The sequence below is a fragment of the Arachis hypogaea genome, chromosome 12, assembly GCF_003086295.3.
Source record: "Arachis hypogaea cultivar Tifrunner chromosome 12, arahy.Tifrunner.gnm2.J5K5, whole genome shotgun sequence".
NCBI classification, from domain to species: Eukaryota; Viridiplantae; Streptophyta; class Magnoliopsida; order Fabales; family Fabaceae; genus Arachis; species Arachis hypogaea.
In genome coordinates, this window is record NC_092047.1 from 119,385,690 (window position 1) to 119,402,885 (window position 17,196).

At 27.5% G+C, this 17,196-nt stretch overlaps 1 protein-coding gene across 1 annotated transcript; it reads right to left on the reverse strand.

Moving 5' to 3' along the window:
- Window positions 1–409: 409 nt before the first annotated feature.
- On the reverse strand, window positions 410–16,659 carry LOC112728880 (AT-hook motif nuclear-localized protein 10-like). Its single transcript, XM_025779207.3, has 6 exons — window positions 16,208–16,659; window positions 15,564–15,628; window positions 15,320–15,451; window positions 2,894–3,055; window positions 1,709–1,872; window positions 410–953 (listed from the first exon to the last, which is right to left on the reverse strand). The coding sequence occupies exons 1-5, from the start codon at window positions 16,518–16,520 to the stop codon at window positions 1,711–1,713; spliced, it is 834 nt and encodes a 277-aa protein (XP_025634992.1). The 5' UTR covers window positions 16,521–16,659; the 3' UTR covers window positions 410–953; window positions 1,709–1,710.
- Between the last annotated feature and the right edge of the window lie 537 nt (window positions 16,660–17,196).

The following is a 17,196-nucleotide window of genomic DNA, read 5'->3' on the forward strand; positions in this document are numbered from 1 at the left end:
TAAAATTAAAATTTATTTTAAAATAAAAAATAAAGTTGAATAGAAATAATAAAACACACTTTATCTTAAATTTTTTTACACAAGAGCCTTTTATTTAGGTTTACGTAAATTTTATAGGTTTTTTAATTCCCCTTATGTTAAAGATTTTTTTTCCATATTATAAAATTATTTGACTAAAAAATTTAAGGCAATAAAAAAATACATAATAATTATATAGCTATTGCTCTCTTTTTTTTTTTATTATTTTATTTTTTTGTTTGTAGCTATCACTTATCAGTCTTAATAATTTTGTCTAGGCCTGAAAATGATAGATAGTAAAATTATATTTTTCATGTGTTAAATAGGTCCAATGGGCTAAGCACTTCAATAATTTGTAATATTCAAGAGTTATTCAAGAGCTTTCATTTAAGACCCAATGAAAATATCTTTTATTAAAAAAAAATAAAAATAAAATATTGAAACAAATATATTTTTCGACCCAAATCAATACCAAAAAAAAAAAACGACCCAAAAAGCAAAATATTTTATTTGAAGGAAAAAAAATGATACTAACAATATAACCCATAATTAGTTAAAATACAAAATACACATTAAACAAATATGAAATAACACATGCAAATATAAAAATATAACAAATTTAGTTTCGAATTTTTTGTATGCAAAATGAATTTTTGATAACATATAATCTTTCTTAATTTTCACTACAATTTTCATTTTGAAGTAAATTGTTCATGGACCAGCAAACCTCAACTAATGCAATGCATAAACTGAAACAATCCCAAAATAGCTTACAATATTTCATTATCATCACCCTAATTTCCAACTCAAGAAAACCTTTGAAGTTTCCAACAAATACTATAAAATCATAAGTAGAGGCCTCAACCCTGTTTTTAATTACTCACAATAAATCTATATTATGATTCAAACTCCTGTTCTTAGATTCACTCAATCACCTGCAAACACAAGAAAGAAAAAAAAATATAATCAAATATTGGAAAGATTAGTAACCAAACTTTGCTTTAAATCATTCAATACTCAATGTTTTTATGGGTGACGATCTTCTCATGTTTAAAACAAACGATGAGAGAATCGAAATCCATGCACTAGTCTTATTCCAAGAGTTCATCGGTTAACTCAAAAATAAAATATTATTATTAGACCAAAAATAAGCAATTAATCTTTTATTTTTCTATTTATCAGATAATGTTATGTTGATATTAGAGATATTTTCTGAGCTGAAAACTCTTAGGTAGTGTTTGGTGGAGAGACAGAGATGGAAAGACTGAGACTGAAAGACAAAGACTAAGAGACAGGGATCGAAATAAATCTCATTATTTTGTTTGGTGCAAAATGAGAGACAGAAATTGAAATAAGAATGAAACTCTAATTTAATTTGCATAAAGGGTAAAATTGAAATTAATTAATTGAAATAAAAGTATTTTAGGTATAAAATATTATTAAAGTTTTAGTCTTCATCTCTAAAAATTTTAGTCCCCTGTGTCCCTATTTTTTAGAGGTACTGAAATACTGAAATTTTAGAGACAGAGACAGAAATTTTTGTACCAGTCTCTGAACTAACAAACACAATACTAAATCTCAGTTTTTCAGTCTCTGTCTCAGTACCTCAAAACAAACGCCGTAAAGAACTATTTTAAGTAGTACGTAGTAGCAAACTCTTGAGATGAATTAAGTATAAGAAAATTCTCACCATTAATTAGGATTTGCTTGTGAGATAGGCCTTGCCTCTATCGGTGTGTTTGAACCGCCTGCAATCGGCGCAGCCACTACAAGCTGACTTGTAGTGTGTTCATGGCCGCCGCGCTTCTTTCTAGGGGTTTTGCTAACACGTGTCCTGAAGCTCCCTAGTACAAGCTGAAAACCATTGCTAAAGTTAACTCTTTATAGTGGTAAAAAAAGATATAGGACATTAATAGTCTTATGAAAAATAGGGTCAGCTACATAGATCAGATAACATTCTACCGTAGAAAACTATGTCTACAACAATCAAGTTATAAAAGTTATTTTTTTCGACTATGTTATATATATACTAAAATCAGTTATCACTGTAAAATACACTATAATAATATAAATTATTTTTTAGGGTTATAATGTGTAAAAAAAAATTAAAATTTGTCAAAAAAACAAATTTTGACACTATTTTAACTATGAAAATATGTTAATAAAAGTTTTGTCAAAAATAGTATTTTTAACATATAAGCGATTGTGAAAAAAATTTAAATCTTATTTTGATAAATAATGACTGTAAAAAATAATTTGTTAGAAAATTTTGAGAACATATTTTCTGTGATACTTATTAATTGTCAAAAATACTATTTATTTTGACACTTATTGACTATAAAATATTCTCAACAAAAAATTTTAACAAAGAATGAGATGTGATCTTGAAACTAAAGAATAAATTGAGATTTTGAAGATAAAGAATGAGTAGTATAATCCTAAACTGAGAGCAGTGTGATGTCAAAATTAACAGAGTCCAAAGAAGAAAAAAAATAGTAGAGTAAATTGAAAACAAATGAGTGTCAAAATTGAGGAGTAATTTTCTACGGTCAAATTTTTCGTCAAGAAAATATAGAAAATTTGACATTTGTGATATTTGTCAAAAATATATATTAATTTTGACATTTAATTATGGTGTTAAAAAATAAAGTGTCAAAATAACTCTATTTTCTTGTAGTAATATATATTGAAATATAAATATATATTAAAAATAAATTAAACTACACATCTATTTATACATAGATACATTGGTAGCTGATTTTAGTATACGAATAGTATTTTTTATTATTTTTTTTTATTTGAACTACGGAAGAGATTCAAAGAGCTTGGCTTTACAGCTTAGAAGATAAAGAACACATTAAAGAAAGTATCATACTTGAATGGGGCCAGCAGCAGTTAGCACACCAGCAATGCCACCGCCGAAAACATGGCCGTTAGGATTGACTAGCATGATACTCAGTCCACCATTCCTGCTTCTCATCCCACAACTCTCTATAGGTGTGTATGATCCAGATAAACGTAAAATCTCATATCGACCCTGATAAAAAATGAAAATGTAAATTAATAAGATAAGATCATGAATCCTGAATTTCAAATAATGAACGTACATTAACCATTTGATTTTTTAAAATTAGTAAAAATTATTTGACTCTTTTTCAATCTTTTATTCTTTATTCATATAAAAGTGAGTAATTCAGATAAAAAATTATCTAAAATTAAATTAAGAAATTGTTCTAATCTCTTTTTATATCTCTCTTTCTATAAGACATTTAGAGGTATTATATTTGTAGCATTAGTAATATAATGTGATGTTTGATTTAGAACCCATAATTTAATCATAATTATGACCGAAAATTATGTTAAAGGTTAAATAATAGTGAGCTTATTTACAAATATTTTTAAAGATGTTAACTAAAGTAGTAGTGTTTTTTTTTGTCATGTATTAGTTAAATACTACAATGCAATATTTTAATTGGTAATTTCTGTAAATTCTTTAAGTATTTATTTGAAGGTTTAGTTTTTAGGTATCGGCGAAAAAAAAAATTAAATTTGTTTACTTTTAAAATATTAAATGAATAACATAAGATCAAAAATTTTGAATTCTAAATAATGAGCATACATCTACTATTTATGTCTCACACAAACAAAACTACAATATAATATTTTTAAGCAGATTTAATTTTTGAAAACTAGTAAAAATTATTTGATTCTTTCTCAATCTTTTATTCTTCATTCATAGCAAATTCATAGAAGAGTGAGTAATAATTCAGATAAAAAGTATTCCAAAATCAAAATAAAAAATTGTTCTAGCTAGTCTTTCCTTGTGTCTCTCTATCTGTCATACATTTAGTGGCATTATATTTGTGGCACTAGTAATAATGTGATATTTGATTTGGAACCCATTATTTAATTATAATTATGACTGAAAATTATGATAACGGTTGAATTTATTTATAACTATTCTAAAAGATGTTGACCAAAGTACTAGTGTTTTTTCTGTATTTAAATGTATTAGTTAAACACTATAGTACAATATTTTAATTAGTCATTTCTGTGATGTCTTTAAGTATTTATTTGACGGTGCAATTTTTAGACACGTTTATAGTCGAAAAAAAGATTAAATTTATTGACTATTAAAATGCTAAATGAATAAGGCAAGAGATACCAATGAAAGTAAAAAAAAAAATTGACCTAAAATTATTGAAGAATCTAAAAAGTCAATTATCATAGCAATTGCATTTGTACCAAATACTTATGTCACACAAGAAAAGGTTCATAACATCGAAAACAAGTCTACAATCTTTAGGCACCTCTATCGGCAAAAAATGCTTGAATTTGTTGACTTTTAAAATAGTAAATGAATAAGATAAGAGATATTGATGAAAGTTTAAAAAAAAGGTCTAAAGCTATTGAAAAATCTAGAAGATTAATTACCATAGCTATTGCATTTGTACCAAACACTTATGTTACACAGGAAAAAGCTCACAAAAGCAAAAAAAACAAGTCTAAAATCTTTAGGTGTGTTTATTGACAGAAAAAAAAATGAATTTGTGGAATTTTAAAATGTTAAATGACTAAAATATGAGATACTGATGAAAGTTAAAAAAGGAAAGTCTAAAATTATTGAAGAATTTAGAAGATTAATTACTATAGCAATTGTATTTGTACCAAACGCTTATGTCACATGAAAAAATTCACAATAGCAAAAAATAAGTTTACAATCTTTAGGCACGTTTATCGAAAAAAAGATCAAATTTGTTAACTTTTAAAATGTTAAATGAATACGATATGACTAAAAAATTTGAATTCTAAATAATGAACATACATTGACCATTTGTTTCTGATACAAATAGCACTACACTATAATTTTCTTAGGCAAATTTAACTTTTGAAAACTAGTAAAAATTATTTGATTCTTCTCAATCTTTTATTCCTCTTTTCATAGCTAATTCATAGAAGAGTGAGTAATAATTCAGATGAAAAGTGCTTCAAAATCAAAATAAGAAATTGTTCTAATCTCTCTCTATGTCTCTTTTTCTATAAGAGATTTAGTGATATTACATTTGTAGCACTAGTAATAATATGATATTTGATTTGGAATACATCATTTAACCATAATTATGACTGAAAATTATTATAGAAGATGAATAATGAGGAGTTTATGTACAAGTATTCTAAAAGATGTTATTAAAGTAGTAGTGCTTTTTCTGTGTTTGAATGTATCAGTGAAACACTAAATACAATATTTTAATTAGTAGTTTCTATGAAGTCTTTAAGTATTTATTTGAAGGTTCAATTTTTAGATGCGTTTATCGGTGGAAAAGAAGATTGAATTTATTGACTTTTAAAATGTGAAATGAATAAAATAAGACCAATATATTTGAATTCTATCTAATGAACATACATTGACCATTTATTCTTGATACAAATAACACCACAATATAATTATTAGGCAACTTTAACTTTTGAAAACTAGTAAAAATTATTTGATTCCTTCTCAATCTTTTGTTTTTCATTAGTAGAAAATTCATAGAAGAGTGAGTAATAATTTAGATTAAAAGTGCTCCAAAATCAAAATAAAAAATTGTTATAATCTCTCTCTGTATGTCTCTCTTTCAATAAGATATTCAGTGGCACTATATTTGTGGCACTAGTAATAATGTCATATTTGATCTGGAATCTATCATCTAACCATAATTATGACTGGAAGTTATGATAGATATTGAATAAAAATGAGCTTGTTTACAAGTATTCTAAAAGATGTTAACTATAGTAGTAGTGTTTTCTTTTTTTTTTTGTGTTTGAGAGAATTAGTTAAACACTACAATACAATGTTTTAATTGGTAGTTTCTGCAAAGTCTTTAACTATTTATTTGAAGGTTCAATTTTTAGGCATGTTTAACGGTTGAAAAAAGATTAAATTTATTGACTTTTAAAATGTTAAGTGAATAAGATAAGATTAGGAATCCTAAATTATAAATACTGATATCTAAATGATGAACATACAATCACCATTTATTTCTGATACAAATAGCTCTACAATATTATTTTTTTTAGGTGAAGTTAACTTTTGAAAATTTGTAAAAATTATTTGACTCTTTCTCATTCTTTTATTCTTCATTCATAGCAGATTCATAGAAAAGTGAGTAATAATTCAGATGAAAAGTGCTTCCAAATTAAAATAAGAAATTGTTTTTATCTCTCTATGTCTCTCTTTCTATATAAGACCTTTAAAGAATTATATTTATATCAGTAATAAAAATATCATATTTGATTCAGAACCCATCATTTAATCATAATTATGACTGAAAATTATGATAGTGGTCGAGTTTATTTACAAATATTCCAAAATATGTTGACAAAGTAGTAGGATTTTTTTTGTGTGTGTTTGAGTGTATTAGTGAAACACTACAGTAAAACGTTTTGATTGGTCGTTTCTATGATGTCTTTAAATATTTATTTGATGGTGCAATTTTTAGGCGTGTTTATAGGCAAAAAAAAGATTGAATTTGGTCACTTTTAAAATTTTAAATGAATAAGACATGAGATATTTATGAAAGAAAAAAAATTGGCCTAAAACTATTGAAGAATCTAGAAGATCAACTACCATAGCAATTGCATTTGTACCAAACACTTTTGTCATAGAAGAAAAAGTTCACAACAGCAGAAAGTAAGTCTACAATCTTTAAGTGCCCTTATCGGCCAAAAAAAGATTGAGTTTATTGACTTTTAAAATGGTAAATGAATAAGAGATACTTATGAAAGTTAAAAAAATGGTCTAAAATTATTGAAGAATATAGCAGATTAATTACCATTGCAATTGCATTTGTACCACTTATGTCACCATAGGAAAATGTTTACAAGAGCAGAAAACAAGTTTACTCGACAGAAAAAAGAATGAATTTGTGGAATTTTAAAGTGTTAAATAAATAAGATATGAGATATCGATGAAAGTTAAAAAAAGGGGTCTAAAATTATTGAAGAATCTAGAAGATTAATTACCATAGCAATTACATTTGTACCAAACATTTATATCACACGGGAAAAAAGTTCACAACAATAGAAAACAAGTCTATAATCTTTAGGCGTGTTTATCAGCAAAAAACAAAAGATTGAATTTGTTAACTTTTAAAATGTTAAATGAATAAGATAGGACCAAAAATTTTGAATTCTAAATAATGAACATACATTGACCATTTGTTCCTGATACAAATAGCACTATAATATAATATTTTTAGGCGAATTTAACTTTTGAAAACTAATAAAAATTATTTGTTCCTTCTCAATCTTTTATTCTTCATTCATAGCAAATACATAGAAGAGTAAGTAATAATTCGGATGAAAAGTGCTCCAAAATCAAAATAAGAAATTGTTCTACTCTATGTTTATGTCTCTCTTGCTATAAGATATTTAGTGGCATTATATTTGTGGCACTAGTACTAATGTCATATTTGATTTGGAACCCATCATTTAACCATAATGATGACTAAAAGTTATGATAGAGATTGAATAACAAGGAATTTATTTACAAGTATATATTCTAAAAGATGTTAACTATAGTAATAGTGTTTTTCCTATTTGAGTGTATTAGTTAAACACTATAATACAATATTTTAGTTGGCAGTTTTTGTGAACTCTTTAAGTATTTATTTGAAGGTTCAATTTTCAGGTGTATTTATTGGCGGAAAAAAGATTAAATTTGTTGACTTTTAAAATGTCAAATGAATAAGATATGACTAGAAATCCTGAATTCTAAGTACTGATCTCTAAATAATGAACATATATTGACCATTTATTTCTGATACAAATACTTTTTTAGGCAAAGTTATCTTTTGAAAACTAGTAAAAATTATTTGACTCGTTCTCATTCTCTTATTCTTCATTCATAGTAGATTTTTAGAAGAGTGAGTAATAATTCAGATGAAAAATGTTCCAAAATTAAAATAAGAAATTCTTCTTATCTTTCTTTATGTCTATCTTTCTATTAGACCTTTAGAGAATTATATTTGTGGCAGTAGTAACAATGTCATATTTGATTTGGAACTCATCATTTAATCATAATTATTATTGAAAATTATGATAGTGGTTGAGTTAATTTACAACTATTCTAAAAGATGTTGACCAAAGTAGTAGTGTTTTATTTATGTGTTTGAGTGTATTAGTTAAACAGTACAATACAACATTTTAATGGTTGTTTCTGTGATGTCTTTAAGTATTTATTTGATGGTGAAATTTTTAGGCGCATTTATAGGCGGAAAATAATTGAATTTATTGACTTGTAAAATTTTAAATGAATAAGACATGAGATACCGATGAAAGTAAAAAAATAAAATAATTGGCCTAAAATTATTGAAGAATCTAGAAGATCAATTACCGTAGCAATTGTATTTGTACCAAACACTTATGTCACACACGAAAAGTTCACAACAGCAGAAAACAAGTCTACAATCTTTAGGCACGTTTATCGGCCAAAAAAAAGGTTGAATTTGTTGACTTTTAAAATGGTAAATGAATAAGATAAGAGATACTGATGAAAGTTAAAAAAAAAAGGCTAAAATTATTAAAGAATCTAGAAGATTAATTACGATAGCATTGTATTTGTACCAAACACTTATGTTACACAAGAAAAAATTCACAAAAGTAGAAAATAAGCCTACAATCTTTAGACACATTTATTGACAGAAAAGAGAATAAATTTGTGAAATTTTAAAATGTTAAATGAATAAGATATGAGTTACTGATGAAAGTTAAAAAAAATGTCTAAAATTATTAAAGAATCTAGAAGATTAATTACCATAGTAATTGCATTTGTACCAAATACTTATGCCACACAGGAAAAAGTTCACAACAAAAAACAAGTCTACAATTTTTAGGCGCGTTTATCAGCAAAAAATAAAAGATTGAATTCGTTAACTTTTAAAATGTTAAATGAATAAGATAGGACCAAAAATTTTGAATTCTAAATAATGAACATACATTGACCATTTGTTCCTAATACAAATAGCACTACAATATAATTTTTTAAGCGAATTTAACTTTGGAAAACTAGTTTGCCTCTTTCTCATTCTCTTATTCTTCATTTATCGCAGATTTTTAGAAGAGTGAGTAATAATTTAGATGAAAAGGGTTCCAAAATTAAAATAAGAAATTCTTCTTATCTCTCTTTATGCCTATCTTTCTATAAGACCTTTAGAGAATTATATTTGTGGCAGTAGTAACAATGTCATATTTGATTTGAAACTCATCATTTAATCATAATTATTACTAAAAATTATGATAGCGGTTGAGTTAATTTATAACTATTCTAAAAGATGTTGACCAAAGTAGTAGTGTTTTATTTATGTGTTTGAGTGTATTAATTAAACAATACAGTATAACATTTTAATTGGCTATTTCTATGATGTCTTTAAGTATTTATTTGATGGTGAAATTTTTAGGCGCATTTATAGGCGGAAAAAAATTGGATTTATTGACTTGTAAAATTTTAAATGAATAAGACATGAGATATGATGAAAGTAAAAAAAATAATTGGCCTAAAATTATTGAAGAATCTAAAAGATCAATTACCGTAACAATTGTATTTGTACCAAACACTTATGTCACACACGAAAAGTTTACAACAGAAGAAAACAAGTCTACAATCTTTAGGCGCGTTTATCAACGAAAAAAAAGGTTGAATTTGTTGACTTTTAAAATGGTAAATGAATAAGATAAGAGATACTAATAAAAGTTAAAAAAAGGTATAAAATTATTGAAGAATCTAAAAGATTAATTACCATAGTTATTGTATTTGTACCAAACACTTATGTTACACAGGAAAAAGTTCACAAAAGCAGAAAATAAGTCTACAATCTTTAGACACATTTATTGACAGAATTTTTTTTTGTGAAATTTTAAGATGTTAAATGAATAAGATATGAGATACTGATGAAAATTAATAAAAATGTCTAAAATTTTTGAAGAATCTATAAGATTAATTACCATAGTAATTGCATTTTTACCAAATACTCATGTCACACAGGAAAAGGTTCATAACAGCAAAAAATAAGCATACAATCTTTAGGCGTGTCTATCAGTAGAAAATAAAAGATTGAATTCGTTAACTTTTAAAACGTTAAATGAATAAGATAGGATCAGAAATTTTGATTTCTAAATAATGAACATACATTGACCATTTGTTCCTGATACAAAATAGCACTACAATATAATTTTTTTAGGCGAATTTAACTTTGGAAAACTAGTAAAAACCATTTTATTCCTTCTCAATCTTTTATTCTTCCTTTCATAGCTAATTCATAGAAGAGTGAGTAATAATTCAAATATAAAGTGCTCCAAAATCAAAATAAGAAATTGTTTTAATCTTTCTATGTCTCTCTTTTTATAACATGTTTAGTGGCATTGTATTTGTGGTACTAGTAATAATGTGATATTTGATATGAAACCCACCATTTAACCATAATTATGACCGAAAATTATTATAGAGATTGAAGAATAAGGAGCTTATTTACAATTATTCTAAAAGATGTTAACTAAAGTAGTTGTATTTTTTCTGTGTTTGAGTGTATCAGTGAAATACTACAATACGACGTTTTAATTGGTAGTTTCTGTAAAGTCTTTAAGTATTTATTTAAAGGTTTAAGTTTTTTGGCGCGTTTATCGGCGGAAAAAAAATTGAATTTATTGACTTTTAAAATGTGTGAATAGATAAGACAAACAATTTTGAATTCTAACTAATGAACATACGTTGACCATTTATTCTTGATACAAATAGTATCACAATATAATATTTTTAGGCGAATTTAACATTTCAAAATTAGTAAAAATTATTTGATTCCTTCTAAATCTTTTATTCTTCATTTGTAGAAAATTCATAGAAGAGTGACAAATAATTCGAATTAAAAATGCTCCAAAATCAAAATAAAAAATTGTTTTAATCTCTCTCTTTGTTTTTCTTTCTATAAGATATTTAGTGGCATTATATTTGTGGCACTAGTAATAATGTCATATTTGACTCAGAACCCATCATTTAATCATAACTTTGACTGAAAATTATGATAGAAATTGAATAACAACTAGCTTATTTACAAGTATTCTAAAAGATATTAACTATAGTAGTAGTGTTTTTTCTGTGTTTGAGTGTATTAATAAAACACTATAATACAATGTTTTAATTGGCAGATTCTGTGAAGTCTTTAAGTATTTATTTAACGGTACAATTTTTAGGCGTGTTTATCGCTGGAAAAAAAGATTAAATTTGTTGACTTTTAAAATGTTAAATAAATAGGATTTGACCAAGAATCCTGAATCTAAGTACTTATCTTTAAATAATGAACATACATTGACCATTTATTTCTGATACAAACAGCACTACAATATATATATTTTTAGGCAAAGTTAACTTTTGAAAATTAGTAAAAATTATTTGACTCTTTCTCATTCTTTTATTTTTCATTCATAGCAGATTCATAGAAGAGTGAGTAATAATTTATATGAAAAGTGCTCCCAAATTAAAATAAGAATTTCTTATATATATATATATATATATATATATATATATATATATATCTTTCTACAAGACCTTTATGCAGCGTTTGTTTTGTGATACATGTCTATCAAAATATAGACATGGTGGTATATGTCTGTCATTTAGTTCAGAAGACACAAATTTTCGATGGACATGGTGGTACACAAGGCACTGTTTGGTTGATGTCTGTGTATGTCAAAGATAGAGACACATAGGACGTGTTCTTTGTTTGGTATGTGAGACACAAAACTAAGAGAGACACAGTGACACAGAGATACTCACAAAAAACATGTATTTTGTGTCTTTCCAATTAGCTGAGACATTAATTTTTAGTTTGAGACACTGAAATTTTTACCATTTTATCCATTCAACCTAATTTTCTTTTCTTCAACCATTCTTCATTTCCTCTCTTTGTAGCCTCCATACTCTCTGCCCATTGTTGTTGCCCGATTTGGGCTTCGACGTCGTTGCTTCCATCCTCTCTCTGATGACGTTGTTCGTCTTCTGTCTTCTCCTTTCAGGCGGCATCACAACAAAGAAGAAGGTTTTTCTGCTTCACCCTTAGATCAGCATCAACAGCGACTGCCGTAACGAGAAGACGCTCTCTCCCCCGTTCGCATTTCATTCTTCCTCTCTTTGGCAGCGGGCTATAGATCTATAGCGGAAGCAATCACATATCTCATTATAGATATGATATTTTCTCGCTGGCCTCATCCTCCTTCCACCTTTCCTCATTTTCATCTTCTTTTCATTTTTCTTTATCTCTTTCTTTTCTTTCATATACTTTGTTGCTTGTTCTACCTCAGATTCAATTTGTATTTGTTTCAATTTTTTTAAATAAAAATTTTGAATCTGTTTGTATTATTCAATTAGGATGATATTGAAGGACTTTTGTTTATTTTCTAAATATCAAATTTTGAATTGAATTTTATTTGTGGTGTTCTTTGTCGTGGATGGGGTGATAGCTAATTCTTTATTCAGATTTATGGAGATTTGTGTATTATGCTGATTTTTAGCAATTTTGGGTTAGTTTTTATGCTTATGGGGTTGATTTTCTTTTGGATGAAGAATTACAAAAAAAAAAAAACTGTGTTGGTTTTGAAGATGGTGATGGCATGGTAAATTGTGATGATTTTGAAGGAGAGTGAAAAGGCATAAGTAGTCATGGTGGTGATACAGGAATGAATTGGGTAAAATTGACTTTTTAGTAGAATTATGAGTTGTGTGTTCTGTACATGTCTTAATTATCAAATAGAATGCAAAACTAATATCTTTTTGTGTCTATGTACTCTTGTGTATTTGTGTCAATGTCTTCATAATTTTAAGATATGAACCAAACACAGCCCAAGAGCACACAAAATACATGTCTATCTTTAGTGTCTCTCCTTTTATCTTAAGACACAAAATTTTTCACTTTTGTCCCTTCATTTTTTATTAAATTATAATTTTATCCTTATGGTAACCTTAACCCTAATCTTCTTATTCCTTCTCACCTTTCCCTTTTTTTCTGATCTGTTCCACCGTCACCTTCCTTCTTCCTCCTTCCTCCTCCTTCTTCCTTCCCTTATCTGCCTTACCCACTGTCTGCCTCCTTCACACATTGCGACACCGCCCTCCTCCTTCTTCCTCTTCTCCCACTCTTCCTTCCTCCTTTTCTCCCCCTGTCTTTCCTCCTATTTCATTCCCTTCCAGTTTCTCATTTTCAGAGCCTCATCTTCTCCATCTCTCCTTCTTCCAAATCAAAATTCTCTGTCGCAGCCATTGTCATCGTAATTGCTATTCACTATTGCGTCTGCCCTTATTTCCAAATTCGTCGTTGTCTCTACTTCAAGTCGTGATTGTCATCATTTTTGGCGTTGCTAGTTTTTGGATATGTTTTTCTCCCTCTCTTTCTCTGAATCTGCTCTCTTTCATGCAATCACCTTCTTCTACCTCCAGATCCATTTCCACTATGTCTATTGCATTCGAGTTCTCTATTTTTTTAATTTTTTATTTATTATTTATTTATTTAAATTTTAATTAATATTTGTTAGATCTGATGATGATATTTTGTCTAATTGAATTTGTTGATTAGTTTAAGAGTTATAAATGGTGGTAGAAAAGTGGTATTGATAGTGGTAGAAAAGAAGATGTGATAATGGTGGTAGTGGTTTCATAATAGTGAGGACAATATTGACATTTATATTTTATTATTTGTTTGTGTACGTAGTTACCAAACAAATTGAAAAAATTGTGTCTCATTATATTTATGTCTTCAGTGTCTGTATTTTTGTGTCTCTGTCTCAATCCATACATCAACCAAATGTAGTCTTATAAAATTATATTTGTGGCACTAGTCATAATGTAATTTTTTACCAAAAATTTTATGTAATAATGTAATTATATTTGTCTTTAAGTAGTTATTTGATGGTGCAATTTTTAGACGCGTTTATAGGAAAAAAAAGATTGGATTTATTGACTTTTAAAATGTTAAATGAATAAGACAAGAGATACCGATGAAAGTAAAAAAAATGGCCTAAAATTATTGAAGAATTTAGAAGATCAATTACCATCGTATTTGCAATTATATCAAACACTTATGTCACATAAGAAAAAGCTCTCAACAACAGAAAACAAGTCTATAATTTTTAGGTGCGCTTATCGGCGGAAAAATTTTTTTGAATTGCTTGACTTTTAAAATGTTAAATGAATAAGATAAGAGATACTGATGAAAGTAAAAAAAAAGGCCTAAAATTATTGAAGAATCTAGAAGATCAATTACTATAGTAATTGCATTTGTACCAAACACTTATGTCACACAAAAAAAAATCACAATAGCAGAAAAAGTCTACAATCTTTAGGCGTGTTTATCGACGAAAAAAATGATTGAATTTGTTGACTTTTAAAATGTTAAATGAATAAGATAAGAGATACTGATGAAAATATAAAAAAATGGTCTAAAATTATTGAACAATCTAGAAGATTAATTACCATACTAATTGCATTTGTACCAAACACCTTTGACATAGGAAAAAGTTCACAATAGGAGAAAACAAGTCTACAATCTTAAGGCGTGTTTATTGGCAGAAAAAAGATTAAATTTGTTGACTTTTAAAATATTAAATGAATAAGATAAGAGATATTGATGAATGTTAAAAAAATGGTCTAAAATTATTGAAAAATGTGGAAGATTAATTACCATAACAATTATATTTCTACCAAACACTTATGTCACATAGAAAAAAGTTTACAAAAGCAGAAAATAAGTCTACAATCTTTAGACATATTTATCAGCAGAAAACAATGAATTTGTTAACTTTTAAAATATTAAATGAATAAAATATAAAATATTGATGAAAGTTAAAAAATGGTCTAAAATTATTGAAGAATCTAGAAGATTAATTACGATAACAATTGCATTTGTACCAAACACTTATGTCACACAGAAAAAATTTCACAAAAGCAGAAAACAAGTTTACAACTTTAAGCGCGTTTATCGGCGGAAAAAACGAATGAATTCGTTGACTTTTAAAATGGTAAATGAATAAGGCGTTTGTGTTACTAAGTTCTAATCAAATTTCAATACTCAAAGCTATAAAATCACTTCCTCGTGCAATCAAAATTCAGTTCAATTAGTCCACTAAAGTAATTTTTGTTACAGCACCATCAATCTTATCAACAACAATAACAAGAATCATAGTATCATGTAATAAATCAACATTCAAAAAGGAAAAAATATATAACAGAAAAGATAACATTGCATTGAAAGAGCTTTTATCAAACAGATCAGATTCATACCTCATAAGTCCACAAACCACCAGAAGAACCAGAACGGTCTAAGGTAACACTAGAGATTGCTCCATTGGCAGAAAGAACACAAATTCCTCCTGGATACTTTTCGACGAATGACATGATCTTTGCAGCAACATCCTGCAAAGCATCAAAGTATGATCTCTATCTAGATTACAAAATGACAGATACTTTAAATTTGTTCAAGAAATGCAGCATAATAGTACTGAGAGTCTGAGATTTTATACATTACCTCTCCAGCATGAAGATTCACCACATGTGGTGTAAAGCCTACACCATCCAAATTTGCAACCTCACCTTCACAGATTATAGAGAGAGAAAAAAATTATCAATACATATGTATGTGCTATATCCAAAAAGTACCATATATCAATTCAACTAAAAATTTCACAACCAAAATTTGAAACAAAGTAACACACACATACACATTTCTAGCAACGAAATTCAAGAAAATGTTTATATACAAACTGCCAACTCTAGATTATTTTCCAAAAAGAGTAAAGTTCATGTCTTTTTCATCAATCATGAGCACCAACTTAAGAAATGCACAATTTTTCTTTATCCAACAAAACAAATGATTCAAGAAACAATAACAGAAATAATTTAACATCCATGCAGTAACAACAGATACTCCTGCATTTTTTTTCCTTGAGCAAACAAAAAGAACCAATTTTGCAAGCTTCAAAAAAGGATTTCAAAAACCACTCATTATTTGTTCAAAGACAGAAGTCTCATTCACTATCACATTATTTCTCTCAACAAAATTGTTTCAAAAAAGGAATAGAATTTTGTGGGTGTTTTGTTATAATAGAAAAAGATCATGCATTTTCTCAGCAACCAAACATGTCATTATCAAATAGCAACCAAAACACTCACCAAAATGAGACTGTTGTGGTGATGCAAATGCCATTGATTCTGCATTTGGAGGACATGTCAACCCCATGATCCCATTTGGGTCATACTTCCTTGGCCTTCCTCTCTTCTTCTTCAGCTTCTTATTCTCTAAGCTCCCACTTGTTGTAGCCATTGTTGCTACTGCTATTGGTTGTGGTGGTGGTAGTGGTGGTGGTGGTGTAGCTCCAGCATTGGTTTCCACTTTCATGCTCATCATAGCAAGTTCTTGAGCTTGTTTTGGTGATGAAAGGGATGCCATTGATGCAAAAACAGAGGTGCTTAGAGTTTCTGCCATGGAAATTTTGGTTTTTTGGAAAGATAATGAAACACAAAAAGAGAAGAGAAGAGAGAAAATGTGAATGGAGTTTGAAGAATAGAATGGAGAGTGAGTATTCAATAGCAATGGCGCCAGAAAGAAGAAGGAAGAAAGGAATAGAAAATGGGATGGTGTTGTAGCAATTTTCTATCATCCTTTTTATAGTGTTATATTTTATTTTAAAAATGCTATTTGTACACCAAAATCAGTCACTAAAATCAGTCATAAATGTATTTGTGTATAAATATATGTGTGGTTTAATTTATTTTCAATGTATATTTATATTTTAGCATGTATTTTATACTGGTGACTGACTTTGATAGCTGATTTTAGTATACACTTAACATAACTCATTTTATTTACTTTAATTTTTGGAATTTAATGCCTGCTTTTCTTTTTAAAATAGTGTTATATTTTATTTACTTTAATTTTTGGAATTTAATGCCTGCTTTTCTTTTTAAAGTAGTAATATTTTTTCCTTTGGTTGAGTATATTAGTTAAACATTATAATTAATCAATTTATGTTGGTCGAGTGATTAACTTATTCATTCATTTATCTTATCTAAGTGTTAGGAGTTTAAATCCTGACTCGTATATACTGTAACCTATTGGCCAATGATAAATCCTTAAATAAAGTTTAGATCCATGACATTAG